Source organism: Lepisma saccharinum, chromosome 10, assembly GCF_977018435.1.
Source record: "Lepisma saccharinum chromosome 10, izLepSacc3.1, whole genome shotgun sequence".
NCBI classification, from domain to species: domain Eukaryota; kingdom Metazoa; phylum Arthropoda; class Insecta; order Zygentoma; family Lepismatidae; genus Lepisma; species Lepisma saccharinum.
In genome coordinates, this window is record NC_139238.1 from 83,289,799 (window position 1) to 83,314,624 (window position 24,826).

Genomic DNA, 24,826 nt, shown 5'->3' on the forward strand with positions numbered 1-24,826 from the left:
TAGCTCCCCAATTTCCTCACGATTGTGGGTTGCCACCGGTCCTGTACACAGGCCGATAACCCAGAGACTGAACCCAAGCGGACTCGAACCCATGCCGTCCCGCAGTCGGAGCCCAAAGCACATCGCCTTAGACCACACGACCACGGAGGAAGACCATGCATCAGGATATTAAAACATCTCTTATGTAATCATAAAATCAGGTTTTTCACATAAATCTGGTACAAAATAAAAACACACTTCGAATATTACATAATTTCCAGGATGATTAGACTCTGCGAAAAAGTCGCGTAGATTTTGCGATCCGGTGAATAAAATCCAACAGATTGGAAGTAAACTTTTCTCTCCGTGTAGGTGATTCGGAGCCAACAGACGGGGCCGGTTTTAATTCTCGGGTAGGCATTCCAGCCGGGCTGCTAATGGGTTATTTCCCCGTTTGATTTCCTCGTCTAGTCTTTGCTGCGCCGAACCGTGCCTACCGTTCAGAATGTGTTTACTGCCTTACTCGGAAATGACTACCTCCATATGTTTGTACAGGGGGTGGCATAAAAAATGGCTTTTTTGTTTTCGTTGCGAGAGTTTCTGTAATGTCAGTATATCACCAACGTACACTATGTACAGACATGGAACGCTGTTGCGGAGCTCAACGTACTGTAGCTGTGAGGGCGCTTTAAATGGTGTTTCATAAAGTGCGCAGGTTTTAAATCGCTTGTCATTTTTTTTTTGTTTGAAGGTTGGCAACACTGTTCTTGTTATTTTCGTTATCTCTTATCATTCAGATTGTTAATTGAGCATTATTTTTTTTCAGATGTTCAGTTGAGTTTCCATGGAGCAGTTCACTATCGAGCAACGCGTCGATATTTCGAAAACACACAACAGAAACTGTGAGTGGCCTGCTCTGGATGAACTGGATACCGTGTAGTGTGTACGTACAAGTTGTAAATGAAAATGTAATATTTTGATATTACCTTCTGCAATTGGAGACTTGTCTCTATTGAAGGGAAATAAATAAATAAATAAATATGTGATTTCCTGTACTTTTCTATTGTTGTCGGGGTGCCAGGAATAAACACCCGTTAAGCAAACAATGCATAGCTACCGCATAGTCGACAGTTTACGAACTGTCTTTGCATAGCATTACACGTTTCTGTAATGGGTTTTCAAAATAATGACGCGTTTGCTCGATAGTGAACCACTCCATGGCAACTCCACTGAACATCTAAGAAAAATATTGCTCATTTAACAATCGGAATGATAAGAGATAACGAAAATGATAAGAACATTGTTGCCAACCTTCAAACAAAAAAATGACAAGCGATTTAAAACCTGCGCACTTCATGAAACACCCTTTATAAAAATGGTGGCACTTTGCCGCTGCAAGAAAATGTCCACGTAATTTTAATCTCGGGAGACCTGATCCTATTCCATCGGCCAATGCAATCAGGATGGGGTCAAGAACTTTGAAGCCACGGGAAGTACATTGAAGCAGATTTTTTAAATTGAATGATTGAATTGGCGTTTTAAGTCCATTTTATGCACAGAAAGGCTAATCGGGACTGGATCTACAGTTTAAAGTGGATCCGAACCACTATGTGCCTCCACCGGGACCCCTTGCATTGAAGCAGAAACCGACAGGTAGGCCTAGGAGTGTCGAATATTTTCACCTAGTTTTCAGTTTAGTGGAGCTCTCCGAGTATCAAAGACGCAATAGTAGTCACCTGCAGGATGTAATTTTCAAAACATGAACGTGACTGTGCATATTTCGGAAATGGCATCGTGTTGATGCTTTTGCGTTAAAATAATAATAATAATAATAATAATAATAATAATAATGAAACGTAATATCAGTTTTGTTGCATTAAGAAAAGTCCATTTTTATGCAACACCCTATACATAACACTAAGTAAGGAACCATCTCGGCATTTGTCTGGGGGAAACCTCAAGATTCATTCAACGCTGAGGCAGAGCAAGACGTGGCATAAGTTCTGAAGCACGAAACAAATCTCCGGAAGAAGACTACTGGATACAGGGAGTTTCGGGAGAGGGTCAATAACGCCCCTGCCCCATCCAGAAGCACAGCATGTGACTTTCTGTTTGCCAGTCTTGTCAGTTTGTTTGGACAGAGACTCTTTTCATATGTCGACGTCTCTCAGTTTCATTCGCCCTTCGTTGATACCCTACCCAGACAGGGTGCACCCCGAGACTCCGTCGTGGGAAATTACCAACAGAGTAGAAAAATCCCTCCGTGGGAAATTTTACACGGATAGAGAATCAGGGTGTCTACCAAAATAACAAATCCAAAATTCCTGACTTTTTCATGTCCCTTTTTTCTTAACCTTAGCCTTTATTTGTTCGACCCCTACTTAGATAAAGTTGGAAGAAAATAAATATTTAATTAAAGAAAACCACTTACCAAAATGCCAGTTAAGATGAAAACTGAAGTGGTATTTAAGAAGATAGTTAGACTTGCTTTATCTATTGATGTATCCTGGACTGCATTTTGCAGACTAGTTAGGCTCTGGCGTCAGGATTCACAGCCAGTACAATCTTATGTGGGGCTCCTGTTGTTATCCCTATATATTTGGGATTGTCCCTTCATCCATCTTTCACCATAATTCACCCTTATCTTCGCGATTAGCCAAAGGGGCAGAAAAGTCAATCAATCGGTCATTGTGATAGTAAAAACTCTTGACCACAAGTAAAGTTTCTTCACCTTTATTGACTTCTGGACCTACTACTTCAGTTCATTACTTTTTTCTTGACTTTCATGACTGTTCGACACCCTGGGAATGCATACTCACGTGCCAAATCTCCCTAACCACTAACTGCTTTCACACAGATGTGACAAGCTACACGTGCCTCTTGGAAACCAGCCTTAAAAAATAAATGCAACTTTTCGAACCGAAGCGACACAACAAGCTGCACGTATCGCTTGTCGTTTGTGTGTCGCTCGGACTGGGTAGTTTTTCTCAATACCGTGCATTGTGTAGCCTCGGTCTGTTCGCACATGTGCGGCGAATGCTTGGTTATGGAATGAAGAGACCAGTGTTGCTTGTCGCTTTGGTGTGAACCCATGATGTAGCGTGTCCAGATTTCATACTGAAGCTTGGGAACGAACCAGACAGCAGCAACGTTTCACATCGTAGCGGCATGACAGCCTGCGAGAAGCCCATTTACCAGTTGTAATCTATTTATTTTGTGTGAAAATGGTTGTGGAAGAAAAGGCCTAAGCCGTAAACCTGCAGAATATTCAATTCAATTCAATTTTCCTTTATTAAAGGGCGAGGTTCAGCCTGCGGCTGTTCTAACATCTAACCCCGATGGATACATATACATACTAAATCTTTGTACAATAACAATCAAAGAAGACACAAAAAGAACAAATACAAATTTGAGAACAAACAGGCTCGTCTACACACTAAAAAAAAGACTGAAAACAAATACACAAGGGATACAAATACAAATTAATATTATGTAAAAACATATAAATGTTCTTAATATACGAGAAAGGACAAAATCTCGTCAAGGGTTGGCAACATGTAAGGGGGAAAGTAAACAAGCAAAATGAAAATACTTGTTTCTAGGAAGTTGGTTCAGAAATGAGAGCTATTATTCGTGAGTGCTGGAACACAGATATTGTTCATTTAACAATAGAGTTTTAGTTTGTCTTTGCAGTTGTTGCGATTAGTGAGGGACGTCATGGAAAGAGGAAGTTCATTTCACGCTCTTGTGGAATATGAGGAAATAAAAGAAATTGAAATTGTACACCCAACGGCAAAAGAAAGAGTAGGTGAATTGTCATCGCCATTTTATTTCAGTCTGCTTTCCACAATGCCATGATCATAATAATAAAAATGATAATAAAGCGAGTTCAATATCTCCTTCGAATTAAGAGATGTCCATTCCTTAAAACGCAGGATGTAGAAAAAAGTATGAAAATAGCGAAGAACAATTTGCCTACAATCATCTTTGCTTGTACAGTCACCTACAATACAAATGGGACACTAGGATCCTGTAATACTCGCATCCCTCCAAGGAGTTATGCGTGTTGCCTAACTCTACGGTGATAAGTGGATTTTAATAGTAAATTTTCAACGGCAACTTCTACCATCGCCGTACAGTTAGGCAACACGACGACTTGCAGGGAAGCGAGTATCTCGGGATCTACGTGTCCCATTTTTTTGCCGGTGACTGTACCCGCTCCTAAAATTCTTAGTCAAACATTTTTGGGGACGTCCTGTATATGTACGCAAGTAATTCCCAAGATTCGCGAACGCAGGGAATTTTCCTAGCAAAAGAAGGGAAATTCACGCTGTGGAGGGATTTCTCCGAAAACGGGCCTAGCAACACTGTCGCGAGTTCCCCGCCCAAAACTCAACGAGCGATCGATTTTCATCCTTGATCTGCCGCCCCAAGGACTCTCTCTCCTCCCTCGCATCCGGCCACTTGACCACATCTGAAACAACCGCATTTTGAGACGAAGGAATCACTCCACAGATAGAGAAACGTCAGAAGCACGTCACAACATAGGCAGACATAGGCCTCTGTTGATTTTTTCCCACTGCTGTATTCGGTGGACGAGGGGCCACAGAATCCGGATGACTGACATTCAAATTATCCGATATCCGTTTCGGATAATCCTAATATAGGGATAGTACAGATTTGTAGAAAATCCGTAGTCAAATACGAACATTACTAATAAAAGCATATGTGGATAGACCGTAAAACGGATAAACGGTAACTGAAAAAACGGATAATGCACACATTCGGATATCCGTACATTTTGAATAATCAGAATATCTAGTATCAGAATATTTGAAACCAGTTGAGCCTTCTTCTTTACTAGTTAGGCCACTTCAGTGGAAGAAGTAATTCATTGTAATCCAATCTTGTATTAATTAATAAATTAAATGTTTTAAGATCACATTTCGTAGCTTATCTTAGTTGAATTCATGAGCTTCCTTACCCAGTATATGCACCCCCCTAAAAGAAAAAGTTGACTCGCGAGAAAAAGGGGCTCGCGCCTGAATTATTTTAGTTTTGTCTATCCCTGTATATATACGAGGGAGTCCAATTAAAACCTAAAAAGTCTGACAAAAATTGTATGGTAGACTGTATATAGTTAAATTTATACAATGTATCAACTATAATTTACAGAACAACCTCAAGGTTGCAACACTGAACAAGTGAACTTCAAAACGGTATTTTTGTCATTATCTTTAAGATGGCGCCTCCTGCACACCGTTGCACCAATGAAGAGTAGTGGTTTCTTGTCCTCTGGAACCATAGAGCGAATAGAAATTCTACGGCAAATGAAAATTCCAGTATCTCTATGCATGCTTACCACACATTAGGGATGGTGGGAAGAAATTCGACAATGGCGTCAGTTCGCAACGGAGATGGGTTCAAAATACCTTCGCAGTGGCTCATGTGTGTCTGCACGTCATCTCAAAGGTTCTTCTTCGTGAAGTATATGAACACTAACTCACACTTGAAATTCTATGTAGATCAGCAATTGGTCTAGGTTAAAATGCAGCAAACTTGTGCAACCGTACATGAAGAAATAAGAATACTACACGCACGGTCATGAAATAGGCGGCTGGGCAGAATTGCGCTGGGAAAAGCATATGGGAAAAGCAAAGCGAGAGTGGGACAAAAGTCGCTGGTTCCCGCTCACTGTGTGGCAACGTCAACCGGGCTGCGTTGCCTAAAGTGGTTCCGGCCAAAGAATTGACTAGGAAATTCTACTTTTGTCTTTTCTCTCGAAAGCCACGGAGGGTCACATGAACCGCTGAACCAATCGGCTTTGTTCAGCTGCCGTGGTGAGGGGAAATTCTCGTGGTATTCTGCGTTGCCAAATTTTTCGTTTAGAGTCTTTTTCGAAACAGGCGGCACCCCCAACAAAGACAAACACGGCGAAGCGAAGGGTGCATGTTGACAGGAAGAGGTGACGTGTACGACTGGACAAAAATCAGGCGTGTAGCAACACCGCTCCCCCCCCCCCCCGGAAAGTCTGGAATTCCTCAAGTCGGTTCTTTGGTCGAGCGGACTTGTCATCCCCGACCTTATGAGCAAATACTGTTAGCTTGTATCACATGGATTACAAATACCAACTCTACAAGGAGATATTTCATTCTCATAAACCTCCGAACACACGAGGTTGTGCTCCGACGTGGCAACAGCGCGAACTTCTGCCATCCGCCTAATTTCATGGCCCTGCGTTTAGGTAAAAAAAAAAAAACGACAAATTCATTTGACTCTCCCTTGCATGTAGATATGCATGTACAGGACATGATGTGTTTAGAGCGTAAGCGAAATTGAGGTACCCAAACATCGTCCAAGTGTGGTCGCAAGTCGCTTGGCCGTTCCTGCCCAAGAGAAAGTTGAGTAGCTTTCCCGCGCGGCATCCTTCTTTGAGGCCGCTCCTCTTTTTCAAATTATCTCCTGGCAATGACTAATGGACGGACACGGAGACGGTGACCTATGGGGCCGAAATCGTGACGTCGGAATCTGTTTCGCCGAGAGGACAAAAAACAAAACTGACAACTGCAACTATATTACCTCCACCTCTCCCTCTGGCAGGAACATTACTCGGAAACTAGTATCGGAGACAGCTGGATTACAACTTAATTGAATAGAGCCTCTACAAACGGTTATCCTCCTGCAAAATTTGACGACTGTTCACTGTCTTCAGAATAACGGCAATTTACCACCAGTTATCATGGTCACAATATTGTTGACAGTCTTCATTTTAACCAGGGTTGTTAAAGGTCCAGGTATCCATTAATTCTATTGGGTTCTGCAACGGAACCGGAACCTTTTTTCTCGCACCATTTAAATTCGGTCCAAGTTGCGTATTGTTTCATTTCAATTCGGAACTTGAACCGGATTGAAATTAATTACCACTACCCTTTTCTGTGGTTTCACGTCTTTTTCCAGCTTTCTAATTGCCTCTAACATCACCATAATGTGTTAATAAATAATGTTTTGAAAGGAAAATTAGTTACATACAATTTTTTAAAAAAGCTTAAAATTTCACTGAAAATGGCAAATAAAAAGGCATTAAAAATGGAGCAGGAAAAAAGGTATATTGTCAAACTTCCGGGCTATAGTTATGATATTAATGGCCACCAACAATCCATCCTAACTTTTTTTTTTTAAAAAAAAAAATCTGTTATTTACTGATTTCAATGAGCATTCGACGACGAATCACGATAACAAATATACCTCATAATAATAATAACAACAACATCAACACAACACATTATTGGGTGGGCTCAGAGAGATGAAAGTTGTGTGCTAACCTTACATTCATCCCTTCCAACGTCGTTCGCACGAACACGGGACAGTTTTAAAAAAATGACGATGAAACCTGACACCGAATCGCTCCATGTGCTCCCATTGTCTTTATAATTTCATCCGGATTCGACCGTCACATCTGATCGGAGGGGCAACAGCGAAAAACGGTTTACGTTCCTCCTGATCAATATCGGAATCGCTTTATTCTATTACCTGGGCTATTTCAAATGGCAGGGTTGCTTTTTGTCCGCGACAGGGGAAATGCAGCTCATTTACGGATTTCAACAGGGGCGTGTTTCTGGAGGGGTGAAACAGTCGTAATTTTCATACGCTATACACACACACACACACACACCTTGATTTGATTCATTTACTTTTTTTCGTTTTTTCTGCCACTTTTGGCTCATCGGGACGATGAGGATGAAATGAATGTAAGCACAAACACAACACAAGTCTTACAGAGGATATTTCTGACTGCGTGTCAAGACGCCACAGCCTCGTAAGTCTGCATAATACTGTTCAGGGTGGAAGAGTTTGACATTCGGGTGTCTTCAGAAAGGGTTTCTGTTTACACCCTACTACACCCCTCCCCCCACATACACGCAGAGACAGAGGGGAAACGCTGTAATTCTATAGTCGATGCTCCAGCATGTGCTAAGTCCATTTTATGCTCAGGTAGGCTACCGGGAACTAGACCTACAGTTTAAATCGGATCGGAACAACGTGCAATGTGGATCCGTTTGATTAGAAGACGACAGCCACTGGACATAAAGGAAAAAAATATGGGTTTATTCTGTTTCGCTTTTCTGATATTTTTGTCTAATCGTGAAGATGAGGCTGAACGATGATGCGATAAAATTTAATGAAGGGACACTCACAAAGGACACCCATGCCCAGGGACCCTTTCGTCGTGGCACGCTGTGCTAACCACTCCGCCAAGGTCGGGAAAAAAGGAATAGTGCGAAAAGTCACTTTCGCTCTTGTACCACCAGGACAAAGTTTGAGATCTGAGAGTTTCGTCATTTGGCAGCCTTCTAGAACATCTCGGTGACGTTCATCCTCCGAAACATACAAAGATAAAATTTGTTCCTCGACTCGTTTATTGCCATCGTGATGGAAACTCTCTCCTCGCATCGCAAGAGGTCACAGACGTTCATGTCAGCCGAAGATGGAAAACAGTGACACACTGAATTGTCGCGTCTGTCTCTGCTTTATTCGTCTGGCGATCCAAAGTGGAGGAGGCAGACATTTTGATAGATGCCGAATAACCGACTCGCATTATCCGTCAACAGGCACGTGCGTGTCCATTTCGAGGACTTGCCAGACAGTGAAGGGATCATGGTTCACATCATAACATTAGGGTTGATTATGGTTTTTGTTGCACGATGCTCATCCTCAATTTCAGGCTCTTATAGTACACTTATATGATCAACAAAGTATTTCGGGGTTTCTCTACGCAACTCGTCTCCCAGCAGTGATAACAATTCAACTTTGTGATAAAGCACAGAGCATTTGAGTTTTCAAAAATGTTAGGCATAATAGACGGAAGCATTTCCTTTAACATTTTTACTAGCATAAATGCTACTTAAATGATTCCAAAAATCTTATAGCAGGTAGTACTTTCATGTAATTTTTCGGCTAGCTTTTGCGATTACAATGTATAACACATACAGCATGAAAGGCACGTCGAGTTACACCATCCATGCTGAGTGCACGGTGTTTACAATTGAAACAACTAAAATATTATTCCAGCTTGTAGAGTAAACGTTGTAAAGTATGTATTTAAGCAGCGCCATTGTTTTGTACCTGATACCGTTTTATATGAAACATTACTCCTCTCGGTTGAATAGTTATCGGCTTTTAAAAATGTGAAGTGATACATTGTTTACATCTCACGCGGCCGCCATTACAACTTCACTCGTGACCTAGAGGCCGTTTCTGATTGGTTATGCTACGGAAATAGGATGGGTTCTATCCTTGAGAAATGCCATTAAATATGCCATGGCATCTGACATGCCATGAGATTTATCACTTTACGTGATAAAGCATAAATGTTAAGAAAAATGCTAAGGAAAAAGCTTTCATCTAAAGCGGGCCTAATATTATATATATATTAAAAAAACGTGGCAGTTGGCGGGGGCGAACGCCCCTATCGCCCTCCCTTGGATCCCCACGTGGAAATACCCCTACTAGGATCAATATTCGGAGTTACGGTAGCGTTCTCTCATCTGCCCATTCATTCTCGTAAATGCAGTTAACCGGAAGTCACCCTGAACGTTAGAAGAGCAACGTAACAGCACACGACAGAATCTGCTAGTCACCATCCATCTCGTGTTCCTGGAAACCTCGTCAGGAATAAGGAATGTCCCTTCGGGCTGTGTGCTTTGGTGCTTTCTATTTACGCAGAAACACTTCACTCGAGTCCTGCAGTTTTTTAACTGTAGAAGCCGTTTTCTCCGCGTCTGACTCGCTACTGTTACACTTCCGCCCGAATGGAGCCCTTCGCAGCAAACGACAAAGTCGCCGGCGACATCTGATCTCCGAGTGAAAGTAGGTCTCACCACCTACTTTCTCCATCCTCAGGATAATTAAAACTTCGCTTGTCAAACGCAGGCGACTTTCTTCCTTCCGACTTTGATAATATTCCGGTAGGTCTATACCAACGAGAAGAAAAACCTGCAGTTCGAATGGCAGCGAAAAAAAACGTATGGTTCTCCAGTTGCTGGTCAAGATTCGCCAGCAGTTTTGTTTCAAATCAATGGATCTGAAGCTTGAAGATTCATATACCATATCCTTGGACTGGATTCTGATGACGGTTCGTTAAGGATTCACATTACGAAGACTCAAATATCGGACCCTAATGCATCCTGGCAATCTATAGTTATGCATTAGGATATTGGGCACAGCCTACCACCGTGGCAGAGTGGTTACCATGTCAGGGGTCCCGGGTTCGAATCCCGTCCTGGACATCGGTGTTCTTTGTTAAGTGACCCTTCATCAATTTCATCATATAATTTCTCATGCTGATCTTCGCGATTAGCCAAAAATGGCAGAAAGGTGAAGTAAAATAAACCTATATAAATCCACAATCGATTATTAGATCCAAATTGATACGTACTGATAACATATCCTAATGGGCTGAAATAACGAAGATTTAAACACTACATCCTAACGAATTTAGATATCTAAGAATCAAGGATCACCATCTTGAAGTTCAACGCCATTTTGAATCTTCTGCATCGATCTCCTTAAGGTTCAATATCTCGAGAATCAGAGAAACCGATTTTAACCGTTTTTGGTTTGAATTTGATTTAAAAGAGCGAGGATATCTATAATTATAATAATAATAAAAAAAATCTTATACGCGTGTTCATCCAAAATTAAGTTTGGAGTAAAGATATTTTCGAATGTATTGTACAGTGTCTCTCAAAAGTTTTAAGACAACGACATTTTAAACTAGGCAACCCAAATTACGTAAGTATTTCATCGCTGATGAGTCTACACAAAGAAAAAGAGGAGAGAGGAAACGAAAAGGGACAAAAATGAGAGGAGAAAAGAAAGAGCGAAAGGGGAAGAGGAAAAGTAAAGGAGGGAAGAAAAGATAGGACAGATGTGGATAGGAGAAGTAATGAGGAGAAAGGAAAAGATGCGAGGAGAGATGAGGAAAATGGAGCAAAGAGGAGAAGAGAGGAGGAAAACGAGAGGAGAGGAGAGGAGGAAAGGAGACGAGAAGAGGGGAGTGGAGAGTAGAGTAAAAGAGAGACCATGAGAAGAACGAAAAGAAGAGGAGAAGAGTGCAGTTTAGTCGGAAATCTAAGATAGGAGAGGAGATAAGAGAAGTGGAGAAGAATGGGATGGAGACAAGAGGCGAGAACAGGAGGGAAGGTGATATGACATATAAGCAGAGGAGAAGAAGGAGAGGAGAAGGAGAGAAGGAGAGAAGAGAAAGGAGACGAGAGTTGAGATGAGGTATTTGTAGAAAATATCGTCTCAGCGTCAAGAATTGATGCATTGATCAAAATATCGACATGAAACATTCAACAATATTTTAAAATGAATTGGAGATGTATTAGATCGGTGCGAAATGCCTTTTGGCTGAGTTCAGAGCGAGATAAAATCTACCTGCGATTATACCACTAAAAACATGAATGTAATTTTCATATTTATAAGAATTATCCAAATTTTCTCCACTTCTCAGTTCGTTGAAAAGGAGTTTTTGTTATCTAACATTTCTCCTCCCCCCATCGTTAATTCCAAACAGAATCATTCCGTTTCACACTGCTTGGATAATGAACACAATAGGATATGTCTAAAACTTACGAAAATTTTCTGCAACCGGAGGGGTTTGAACCTACGATCATCAGGTTGACAATCCCCAACGGTAACCACTACACTACAAACTTTCGTTCTTGAAAATAGCTAGGAGGAGCTGACCAGTGCGAAGTGTAGATGCAACTCTCCTCCTACACGTCATGTGCAAAGAGTACTTATTTGTAACAAAGAAAACGAAGGTAGTACATTTGCGGAGGTATCCTTGCACTGAACTGGAGTGGGTAAAGGGGTAAAATTAGTATGTCCTAAATTACCACAAATATAAATAGTTATTTCATTAATATTTGTCAATGTCTTTGAATCAGTACACAATTAACGATCTTATACGTAAAAATATCCCTTTGAACATGTATCATTTACTTGTTTATTTTTCTTTAGTAATTTCAGATTCAGAACAATGTAGCTACTTCACACTGCTATTACAAATAATGTTACAATCCTCTTGTTAAATAAAAGGAGAATTAAAAGAAACAACACGTCGTAAGGAGACTCGAACCTGGGACCGCTAGATGCCCAGTCGAGAACTCTAAGAACTACACAACGCCTTTGCCTTCCGCTCAAACAACAATTTTTATATATTCAGTCACTCCAATATTGTAAATGTCGTTGGATATTCATGCAGTTGAACTTTTACTTTAATTTTGAATTGCTTTTCTCGTATTAGCAGCTATCTTAGAGAAAAAAATTTCGAAGTGACGAAGAAAAACGAGAATATTGGTAGCTGTTGTGCAATTGCGAGTTATTTCTTCTAACTTATTATTGTGATTCGACATTATTAATGGAAAATATCTAGAGGCTTCTACATTGCAGAACGATGTTCTGTTCCTGTGATACTGCAACAGACGAAATGCCTTGTGTACTGACGAAAGTCTCGTGTTCAGAACAGTATTATGAAATGTATTTGCTGTTGCGTAAGGAGAAGCAAAAAAGATATTCTACATAATAGTTATAAAGTGTTCATTTCATTTCTCATTAATAAAGCCACAGAACCATTTTTCCATAAACCTGTATGTTAAGTAGGTTCTAATTTATGTTTGGCCATTTTTCATTTTTTACAATTATCATTCCAATTAATCATAAACATACATATGCCAGTTGATTTTTAATTTCACGAAAACGAGAAAAGCAGGCACTTCTACACATGCTGTGCAGGTAGTTTGAGGATTCGCAGGTTGAAATAAAGCTTACATTATTTATAAAGACTCAAATACTTCGAAGCCTCCCCAATGGCGTAGCTGTAACGTCGCCGGCTTGTGATCAAGGAGTCCCGGATTCGATACCTGGTGGAGGCACAATGTGGCCAGTTTAAACTGTAGGTCGAGAGCCGATTAGCCTTAATATACATAAAACGTACTTAATGCGTCCTGCATTAATTTCTGCAATTTCTTATTTGCGACAAATTTAATACATTTTTTTTTTTAGAGTTTATACAATAATACTTGGTTTTATTCCTTTCGCGTATTTCATAAATATCTATTGTGCATACGGCAACCCTGAAATTGAGCTTAACTAATTCTACACGCAACCCACCAGCGCCTTACGTAATTTGGGTTGCCTAGTTTAAAATGGCGTTGTCCTAAAACTTTTGAGAGACACTGTACAATCACGAACACTTCTGGGTTGTAACAATCCTATTGAAAGTAATAAGTTTACTACAATCTAAAAGTACCCGTGATTGTACGTATGTGGAAATTATGCGGTCTGCAAATATGAGAGAATAATCCGCCTTACAGAAAGTAATGTCCCCACAGCCTGCGCCGCGCATGCGCAGGAGTAGTGAGAAGAGAGCGATCTCCATGTCGAGGTCCTTTTTTCTCTACTTGATACGACAATTGAAGAGTTGGCCGCGGTCTTTCTCTTGTTGGTACGACTGTAAATTGGTTCTCGTATGGGAAATCGGGGTAAAGCCAAACACAGAGATAATGGCGAACACCAGGTTTTCTGCCTTGCTTCCTTGATAAGAGTGATCCCATTGGTGCCGCTAAATAGCGCCTTTCACGGACTATGCGTTAAGCCCCTAGCGTCGTCATTACTCTGCGAGGCATCGAAGCCAGCGGACAAATATTGTTTTCTTCAACTTTGCTTGTAATTTATGTGCTGTATTAACTTCGAGTGAAGTGGAGGATGTTATATTATTTTTATGACGTTTGCTCTTGTAGATTCTACACTTGATTTAGGCAATTTTCAAACGCACTGGAATCCTCCTATTTTATATAGAGCACATGTAGTAATAATGAACACAACAAGGCGTAGAAACAGGTGTTCGGAATTAACCTACCATGTTAACTTATAATTTAAAATGGGCTTGGTTTGTACAAATCTAAGAAACGAAAGCGTCTATATTAGACTTTGACTCTTGAAAATTGATTGATTTGCTGTTTTAAGTCCACTTTATGCACAGTAATCGGGACTGGACCTACAGTTTAAAGTACGATCCAAACTACCATGTGCCTCCACCGGGTATCGAACCCGGGACCCCTTGATTACAAGGCGACGACGCTACGATTCCTCCATCGGGAAGGCCTTCAAAATGAATGAAGAGACCTGCCACCAACAAGCCTTCCTGCAGCACAAATTTGAGCGAAGAGTTTCCTCAAAATACTTGAAAACAGGGTTTAATATTCATTATTTTTGACTTTATTGTCTTTATAGTAATTATTCTTCATAAGGGGTAATGGCGAACACGATGTTCGTTATTACCCCGAAAAATACAGGCAATGGCGAAAGACAATTGTGTCTTTTTCATGTACAAACAATTGTTTGGGAGCATTGTTACCGAGTTGATTTTAAAGGGAAGGTATTAAGGTTTCCTTAGAACTTATGTAGTGTCTAAAATGTCTTCAAATAATTCCATAATTCACCATCAAAGCTTAAGTGTCCCCCAATATAGTATAATCACTCCTCTAAACGCCATCTTGACTGACTTTTACCACACATAATAAATCTTCATTCGGTCTATGACGCGGAGAAAAAATGAAGAAAACAATAAATTGGTTATCGGGCTTCTAAATATTCAGCCGACTTATGTTGACCACCTCGGAGAACACATCCACGCCATACTCCATTCGAACACGCCCATATGGGAACGCTGCATCCAAACTCGCATCCGGGGCAACCAGCTCCCTTCCCACCTACTTGTACGCCGTCATAAATCTAGCTGAATCCCCCGCTGTGTTTCATCTCCTCGGTCTGGAATAAAGGATCATTTCGTAAGGCTCTTCCCCCTCCCTTTACTTTGTTCCTTCTTTTTTCCTCTTTTGTTCCTCTGTCTCTTGGCAAAACTCCTGCCGGAAGATTGTTTCGCAGAAATTCCCTCTAAGAAGACAATTTCCCCCTTTTCTCTGTAAAAAAAAAATCCCCTTCGTGTGAGGCGCCATAGACTACATTCACGTCTACGTTAGGGTGTAATGTCACTGAATCAACATTGAATAAACAAAGCATCACGAGTACAATTTTTAAAAAAATAAAGCTCTACCCTGTGCGTGGTGCTCATTCTCACAAAAAAATCCATCAGTTTTTCACGTTTCTCTAAAAAAAAAATCCAAGATTTGTTGAATTGTGTTCCACTTTGTGACTTGTATTCATCTCCAGATATTATTAGAATGATTAAATCAAGAAGTTAGGTGGGCAGGCCATGTGGCACGAATGAGAGGAAAGATAAGATTCTTGTTGGAAAACCTGATGGTAAGAGACCAGTAGGAAGACGAAGATGTGAGGGATAATGTTGAGATGGACCTAAAGGAAATTGGTAGGGATGGAAAAGAGTATATTGATCTTGCTCAGGATAGAGACAGATGGAAGGCCTGTGTTGCTGCAGCCATGAACCTTCGGGTTTAAGAAGGCTAGAGAGTTAGTTTGTTACTTGTCTTTACATTCACGAATAACAATATTTACTTTATTTCTATTGTACACAAGTTTATAAAATTAACAGGGAGCCATTGAGATTAAGAACGCTGTATCAATGTCAATATTATTAAAGTCAGTGGCGGCGATTGGGCTCCAAAACCAGGGGGGCAAGTTGCCAAAACTGGGGGGGGGGGGGGGGCAAAGATAGCTTACTTTCCCTCGTAGATAAGGTTTAGCATAGCTGATTTATTGATTTGCTTTATTTTACTTCGCTTTTGTGCCACTTTTAGTTAATTTGCGATGAATGATGATAGGATGAAATTGATGAATGGACACTCGCAAACATCCATGCCCATGCCGGGATTCGAACATCATACCAAGAAGTGCTAACCACTCCGCCACAGGAGCCGGCTCGGATTATTCAAAGTGAAATAATACCTTTACAAGTTAAATTGTGCTCTTTTAATGCTTGCAACGTAAGTTATATAATATGTTCATTCTTCGCATTCTGTGTGGACTATATATTCAGTTTCCTGTATAGTTGCAACTTTATGCACAGATAGGCTAATCAGGACTTGACCTACAGTTTAAGTGGAATCCTCAGGGACTTCTTGGTTACTACTTCGGCACTGAGAAGGCTCCACCAAGAATTAACCCCCCATCACACGGAACTGGATTTCTAGTAGGAATGCCCTAGTTGGCGCTGAACTGACTTTCTAGGTAGAAATCATGGCCGCCTGGCTGACTGCTTTGGACAAATAGGTCATGTTCTAATTGCTACTAGCTTTCGTCGACTGGATTCTGTGGAACCGCCAATCAGAGCAAAGTTGGCCATGTGAAGATAATTTGTGAGTTTGCAAAGGAGCGATTTTTGTCTGTGGTTTCTGAGTGCTGGCTCAGTTTCTCGATAAAAAAAGTAAAGATATGACGTACAGTGCATTCGTGTTCAGTTCATTAATATTTAGGTATTTATGCAAAGCGATGAGATGTGTACGTGACAAATATGATTAGCTGAAAATTAAAATCCTTATTATTACAAGTGGATCATATCAATGTTTGATTTTTTTATGAATCCGGCGAATCTCATGTGTATGAATAATGAAAACCACAGTAAAAAGATTATTCGATATGCATTCATTACCATATTTTTTTCGAGCCAATCTCTAGTTCATACTTTTCCTTTTTTAATAAAATCACAAACAACGTTCTTCAAATTTCTCATCCACGTCCACTTTTGACGAAAGCATAAATGCTACGTAAATGCTTCCAGATATCTTATACTTTACAGTTTTACACCAAAGCATTTCTTGATTTCATGGATCATTTCGGTTAGCTGTTCCAATTACAATGTATAATACATACAGCACGGGAGGCACGTCGAGTTACACCGTCTATGGTGAGTGCACGGTGTTCACAATTGAAAAAGCTAAAACATTCTTCCATACGTGTACAGTAAACGTTGTAAAGTATGTATTTATTCAGCGCCATTCTTCTCTACCTAAAACCATTTAATACGAAGCGACATTCCTCTCGGTTGAATAGTTATCGTATTTTAAAAGTGTGAAGTGATACGTTGTTTACATCTCACGCGGCCGCCATTATGGGAACGAAAGGCTACCAACAAGTACGGTGCAACATGTACCGTGTGAGCCGAAAACTAGCAAATGGGTAGTCAGTCCAGCGTCAACTACAGCATTCCTACTGGATGTCCAGTTTCGTGCGATTCAGGCTTTAGAATGAACTTGCTACTTTTTAAAAACATTATCTTGGTACAGAAGGTTAAGATAATGAATGCATTTTCCTACGCTACATGACGTTACTGCACACGAAATTCTCAAAGAACTACATTCATCGCCCAGATCGGGATATGTTACTTTTTCATCCAGAGATCTCCGGTTCCATCGCCACGATTTTGAGTCAACTGAAATTTTGGAGTTTCAAACGAGGATCGAACGCGGAAACGCTCGCAGCAAAGGCGAGAGCAGCACTTATTTAGTTACTCTGTAGAGTATGGAGGAAATTGCCTTCTTATGACATTTAAAACGGTCTACAAGTCCATAGTCTCTTTTGACAAAGAAGCCGGTGATGCGAGGATATAGGATTGTGGGTATTTTAGCCTGTTCATCAACAAGCTCCTAACAATGGCAACTTTATCTACAAAACAAGTAGGGAATTATGATCCCCATGTTCAAACTAAGAATGTGGAGATCCACTCTTTGAAAATGTGGATACCGTATCTTAATATATTCGGTTATACGATCGGGACTCGAAGTTCGGGGCACAACGGACCCGGCACAACGGACCCGGGACTAGACGTTTATGGGCACAACGGATCCGGGACTAGACGTTTATGGGCACAACGGATCCGGGACTCGACGTTTATGGGCACAACGGATCCGGGACTCGACGTTTATGGGCACAACGGATCCGGGACTCGACGTTTATGGGCACAACGGATCCGGGACTCGGCCGTTCGGGGCACAACGGATCCGGGACCGGACGTTCGGGGCACAACGGATCCGGGACCGGACGTTCGGGGCACAACGGATCCGGGACTCGACGTTCGGGGCACAACGGATCCGGGACTCGACGTTCGGGGCACAACGGATCCGGGACTTTACGTTCGTATTCGAATGCCTATCCTTTGGTCTGAACCAGAGAAATTATTTTAAGATGACAGCATTAAATACTACACTATCAAAAGGGCGGTTTATTCTGTGTCTCCGGGGTTTCATAGTTATGGATTTATTTTGTACTATTCTTATTTAATGTCGCTTTTCTGGCTCTTTTGGTTCATTTCGGCCTAGATAATACTTACATCAAACTGATGAAGTGACTCTTTCAAAGGAACCCAGACAGGAATAATTAATTCTGAACCTTCGGTGGCCTGAGCCTTGAGTCAACCTCATGAATGCAACGCCTTTTATCCGCAAAGGGGGTTAAGAAATATTCCCACTTCTATCAAAATTTTCCTACGACGAGGGATATTTCCCTCGGAAACATCAGCAGAAGATTGCAACATCCTGCTCAGAAGGAGATGATGAGTCCCATGTGCAAAGGCACGCGTGTTTCACAACGCGATGGGTACGAGGGGCCCTGGGAGCTCCGAAGTCTGTTTGTTCAGGAAACAAGAGCAAATTTTCACGGCTCGTGCAGCGTGTCAATAGCACTCGCACACATTCTGTTAGAGGAGACTCCCCAAGACCGTTCATCACTTTCTAATTAACTTGGGGCTCATATTCCCGCCCTCGGTAAAAGGCCCCCAGATTAACGATGTGTGTTGATTTACCTGTTCTTAACTTACAAATCAGCAATAACTTTCAAAGGGGTTGTGGAGTGACCGCGATAGAGATTAAGCGCGAAACGTAACACAGGATTAAACGCGAAAGGAATATGAGCAAAACAGAACAAGCGCGAACGGAAAAAAACGCGAAGGAATAAGCGCGAAAGGAATAACAGCGAAACGAAAAATTGAACACCGGAATAAACGCGAAAGGAAGAACCGCGAAACATTGAAAACCGGAAAAAGAGCGAAAGTGACAACCGCGAAACAGATTAACCGCGAAAATCTTTCAAACACGCTTTTACTTTTCGAGGTACCAACATCACAAAACCAAAATTCGTGGATTTACCCGCTCGTAATTTGTAAATGAAGAAATCCAAAAGAATGGAGCACGTCATTTTTACTTTTCGGTAATTATATGGCAATTACACGTCCATTAGCATGTGTTGTTCTATCCGTACCTCAACAATAAAATTTTCAAACAATGAAGCTTGGCCGACATATTTAATTTATGATAATTAGATATCAACAACTAAAATCACAATTAACAATCTTGCTGGTTTACTTGTGGTTCTACTCCTTAATCAACAATAACGTCCAAACAATTCGACGCGGCATTTTCTCTTTTCGATAATTAACTATCAACAATAACAAATCTAACGTATTTATGCTCTTAAGAGTATCACATGCCTTCCCCAAAATTTGCCAGCAGTTACTGAAGAAAAAATCCTGAATAAGCCCATGCTTTACTTGGACATCAACAATAACATGCAACAAACATTGTAGTTGAACGTACATATTCAGAGCCGTAGCTACACCTCAGAAGGATTATCCTAATACCGCTCCCGCCACTCGGTGGTCTACCGTCTGTTGGACGATCTTGGCAGCTATCTACTGACAGGAGAGTTGGAGACATCACGTGCTTTGTTCTCTGCAAACCAGAGCTTGCCGTTCCATTTGGCAGGGGAATTTGAAAACTAGGTTGCCACAATCATAGCTATGAGCGGGAAAGCAACAGAGGAACAGGGAGTAAGTATTTCATATAGCTAGAGCAAAAAAGTCCTCCAAAGCCCACATGCTCTGCAAAGACTTTTCGTCTCCAGATGTGGGAGTTTCGAAGTGCAAAAAGCGGCGTTGCCACACTCCTGATTTTTTGCCCTGTCGTAAACGACACCTTCTGCTGTCAACACGCAGCATCCGCTCGCAGTTGAGGCTGAGGCAGAGAATGAATGATCCATTCATTTCCTAACTGGTGGCAGCTGTTAGGCTTAGACGCGCCTTGAACCCCGATCTGTTGTTCCGAAGCATACATTTGTCAATGCAGTACACTACAAAAACTTCCCATCACTATGTCAACTGGACCAACCTGATTAGTTCAAAGGTTTCCTCCCTGCCTTCCTACTCAGGAGACAAAAAATGAATTCCAAGTTGGTTCCTTGGTTGTGCGGGCTTAAAAAGTATTGGATAGCTGAATGGTATTATTTGCTTGCCCTTAGGATTCTTACAGTCCGATTAGTAGCTATGTTAGCACGAAACACACATTTGGCAACAACGGCTCCCAGACAACAGACCATACCTTGGGAGCGGTACTAGGTTAGATTCTAGTAGCTACGACTCTGCATTTACCAACAATGAAACAACCAGAAGGCTCTTACCTGCACTTGAAACATAGTGACGGAGTCGTCCATCATCTGCACTCGGACAGCCAGCATTTTCCCGCCTTTCTTCGGGGTGGAGGGCGGAGTTCGAGACCCCGTTGCACCTCCGCCGTCCACCCCTGCAGGCGTTGAGTGCGAGTGGGGGAGTTTCCCTGAGCTGCCCTCTGCCGCCATTTTGCGGAAAGCCCTCTCTCACACACACGCACTTGAGTCGACCGCCACTGCCACCATACTCTGCTTATACCAAGCCGCCACGTCCTGGAACACACAAACAGAAAAATCACAGTTACTCCAGCATTAAAATTTATCCTATGCATACAGCCTGACTACATATACAGAGTGTCCACAAATAATGTACCTATTTCTCCCCAAGTTGCCAGTGTGTCGAGAGATATGTAATAAGCACAGGTCGCGTTGGTCTTGACGGTAAAACGTTGCTGAGATGGCCACCAAGGTCCCCAGACGTAACACCATGCGACTTATTTTGGGGAGCTGCGTCAAGATCGGATGGACGGGGCCTTCGCTGTTGATGCAGGAGACAGCTGATCCTGCGTCTTTGTAACGTTATAAACTTGGAGGATCATCTCTGTTTTGTGGCAGAAGCAACCCTTGTTCCGCATCATGGGACAGATAATATATATATAAAAAAATAAGGTAAAGTGCTCCCCTGTGCATAGCACCACGCCATGAAGGCGTATAGGGGGTGTGGGGGTAACGCCCCACACTTTCTTAAAAGGTACAATCTATTATGGACACACTGTATGCAGTGATGTATAATCAATGTTGACAATGTAATAGACGTATACAGGCACACTTATCTTAGAAATATATGTCTGGAATATGAACGTCCGGCAGGGGGAGGGGTACAGCCCCTCCATGGAAAATGGATATAAATTTCACACATTTCATTCACAGTAATTTATGTTGTAATTATTATAAGGGCGTTGCACAATTTTAACTTCAAACTGAAGGAGTGTTTTTCGAGTGGGGCAATGCTATTATGGGGGGCTTGTTTGTCCTGTGGAAAAAATCCTGCAGACATCCATGGTCGGGAGGGGTCCTTCCAACCTAAGTGTCCCCTCCCCATATGTAATAATAATAATAAAAGCAATTATTATGATTAAGAAATTATTATGGCTGAGCCGATATCGATGTATTGGTATCAGCCGATACCAGTGGTATCGGTTGGAATTCATCTACCGATACCAGCCGATACTTTTCCGGAGTCTAATTACCATGGAATTTATGCAAAATTCAAACTTTTTATTTTATTTTGCACCAATTTTGCACGAAAACTTTATTTTTAAAATTACATAACATCTATTTTAATATTTAGATGCAATTCTTGAATACTCTAAAGCAAATTTCTTGGTAAATTGATGCTGGAGAAGAATATTTACAAACCAATATTGATCAATATTTTAATTATTGCAATTTTCAAGTATCGGTATCGGTGGGAATCGGTAAGAGTATCGGTATCGGTTCAAAGTGGTATCGGCTCAGCCTTAGTAATTATTATTATTATTATTATCCAGACACAAACAGCCGAAGCGAAAAATCAGGTGAAATAAAATGTACAATTTTGTTAACATCATAACATGTTCCTCTTGGCAATAAGTACAACTACAGTCCCCTGCATTCTCCTGTTACTTCAAACAATAAATGCGGATTTCATATAATTGGCAATCAAAGTTACTCCGAGTAACTTCCCTCCCCATAGTTCTCTGTTTTTCTTCCTACACGTGGCAACACTGCAACAACGCTACAGAAGATCCCTGCTTTGTTACAAGCTTTGCATCCTCCGACAACAAGACTTGTATCGACCGCCTCCGAAGGTGATGCGGGAGTGAGTGGTCAGCAGATTTCCTTGCCTTTGTTCTTTTCCTCCTTCCGAAGCAGCTAAATCAAGTCACGAACCGCCACTTGATAGCTCAAGAATAGAAGGACTTACACAATTAGCGGTCTCCTAGCAACACTGCGCCGTAACTTCTCATATCTCTTCTTGTTAGTGAAGGCGGAGCAGAAAGGAGAAACCCTGCAGTTCTTTACAGAGGAGACTCCGCAGAGAATAAGAATCACGAAACAGAATTCTGTGGAGGTGTCCGGACAAATAGAGACCCATTCATCATGATAAGACAGGGACAGTATCTAGACTAGCAGACCTCCGTGCCGGAGTAGTTATCACAGTACGTTACGGCGCCTGGGGTCTCAGGTTTGAATCCCGGCCTGGACATGGGTGTCCCTTTATCAATTTTTCATGTCATCCACCAGGGACCGGATTTTGATGACCTAAAAATCTTTGAAAATTGACCCAAAAATTCGTACAAAACTCAATCTGCTTATTGAAAATAGTATATGTATTCCGAAACAAACAATTTAACAATTGCTTGTTCACCTTGGTGTGTTGTACGGACTGTGAATAAGAAGCTCGACAATGTTGCATTTCGCGATTTTCAGACAGGCTTTGTTGCGCTGAGGTCATTCCACGCCATTTCAACGAGGTCATGACACCCACCAACGCCGATTTCGATGAAATTTGGTATAAACCTTTCCTTTATGGTTGAAAGAAACCCCCTAAATTTTTTGCACTCTATCTCAAACGGTTTTCATTTTACAGCACTTTGAAATGTCATCAAATCAGTGTTGTCTGTCACTCTTGAGACCCTCGACACAAGATACCCTTGCTTACATTTTATTTCTTTTCTCCTTAACCAATCATCAGATCTCTTTGAAATTTTACACAAAGTTCAATGAAATAATGAGGATTTCAGAAAAAAATACATCAGCACTCAAAAAATTTTACAAATGCCTATAAAAACAGTAATAATGGATTTGTAGCCTAATTTTTGTGGTGGGAAAACTAGGTTACGAAAATCTGAATTTTCATCATGTGGGTATGATGGAACCAAAAACTTTTTATGTTGAAAATCATTGGAAAGACATGCTCTTTCTCTACAAAAAAATAACATTTTTGGTTTCTTTTATTCCTTCTAACGAAAATTTTACGTTTTTTGGAAATTGCCTAAAATTTCAGGGTCAATCCGTATGAAATGGTCCATCCAGCACTGGTAGCTCGACCATTTTTAAAATTCTTGATTTGTTTGTCGTTGTAACCCCTGTACAAGGGTAGTTCAAAACAGGCATTATTTTTCTAAAACTAGACTTCGTTTGAAAATCGCGGCCATTTTTGTTTTATGACTTGCAACATTTTTGGCCTATGCAGACATTTGCGAAAATTATGATAACTCAGCTAACAAAAATTATAGAAATCTGAGTTAAAGAACATTGTTTTCAGTACATTTCAGGCTACATTTTATGTTCGGTATCTTTTTTCAGCACATCTAATGCAAATGGCTGAAATTTATGGTCAAACTGACTGATATTCAATTTTGAATGGAAATCAATGTATAGGATATATTTTTTTTAGTAGGTAAGCAATGAAATATCAGAACTAAATTTTTTTAGAGCATGCAATGACACCAAATTTTAAAAAGATGACCTAAAAATAAAAAAAAAATGTCAAAAATGACCAAAAAGATTACATTTCTTCAACCTGAGGAGGGTGTTCAGGATTTCTGCACTAGTGAGCAATGCCTACGTTGCACCAGTCAAAAGATGAAACGTCATCAAAATCCGGGCCCATACTCATCTTCTCGATTAGCAGAAAGTGACAGAAAAGCTAAGTAAAAAAAATCAATGTCGACACGAACAAAATACTTCGTAGTCGTCTCCTGTCTGATCTCGGTCTCGGCTCAATTTTCAGATCCCACGTCTCGTTCTCGAAGGCTCAGGATCTATCGTATTGGCAATAAAATACGCCGAACTATTTTCTCCATATCTCAACTGTGGCAAGTTAACGTGCTGCTTATATTAGCGACCTAGGCCAAATCGTATGTAAAAATGGTGTTTATTATTTTTAAATAACGCAACAATACCCCGATGGCGTAGTGGTAACGTCGTCATGTAATAAAGGGGTCCCGTGTTCGATAACTGGCGGAGGCACATTACACAGTGGTTCGGATGTCACTTCAAACGACACTTAAAACAAAAGAAATAGAAAGCTACTTGCGACAAATTTCTTTTCTTTTAAACTTTACACGTTAATTAATATGTACCCTGAAAAGGCCATCTTTCCCGGTGGTTGCCACCTCGGGCTGCAAGTCACTTCACCCTTCCGGCTCTGACTCGAAAACGGCCATTCCGTCAACGTCCAAATTTGGAAGCAAAGCGCCCCCTGGTTAGACCGTTTGATCCACCACCGCCACTGTCACAAAAGCATTTCCTGTTTTTGCGGTCGAAATCCGAAAGAAAATCAATCTCTCCAGATGGTTGCCAGGGACACTCACAAAGAACACCCGTGCCCAGTCCGGGATTTGAACCCAGGACCTCTGACGTCGTAGCACGGTGTGTT

The 24,826-nt window shown here is 41.1% G+C and overlaps 1 protein-coding gene across 2 annotated transcripts in view; it reads right to left on the minus strand.

The window, feature by feature from the left end:
• Positions 1-24,826, minus strand: part of Cdep (Chondrocyte-derived ezrin-like domain containing protein) — a 239,786-nt gene that overhangs the window by 164,832 nt on the left and 50,128 nt on the right. For both annotated transcript variants that reach the window (XM_083130037.1, XM_083130036.1), the window contains exon 2: positions 20,413-20,673. In XM_083130037.1, coding sequence (XP_082986163.1) covers positions 20,413-20,589 — 177 coding nt within the window. In that variant the 5' untranslated portion in view covers positions 20,590-20,673. The remainder of the gene's footprint in view (positions 1-20,412; positions 20,674-24,826) is intronic.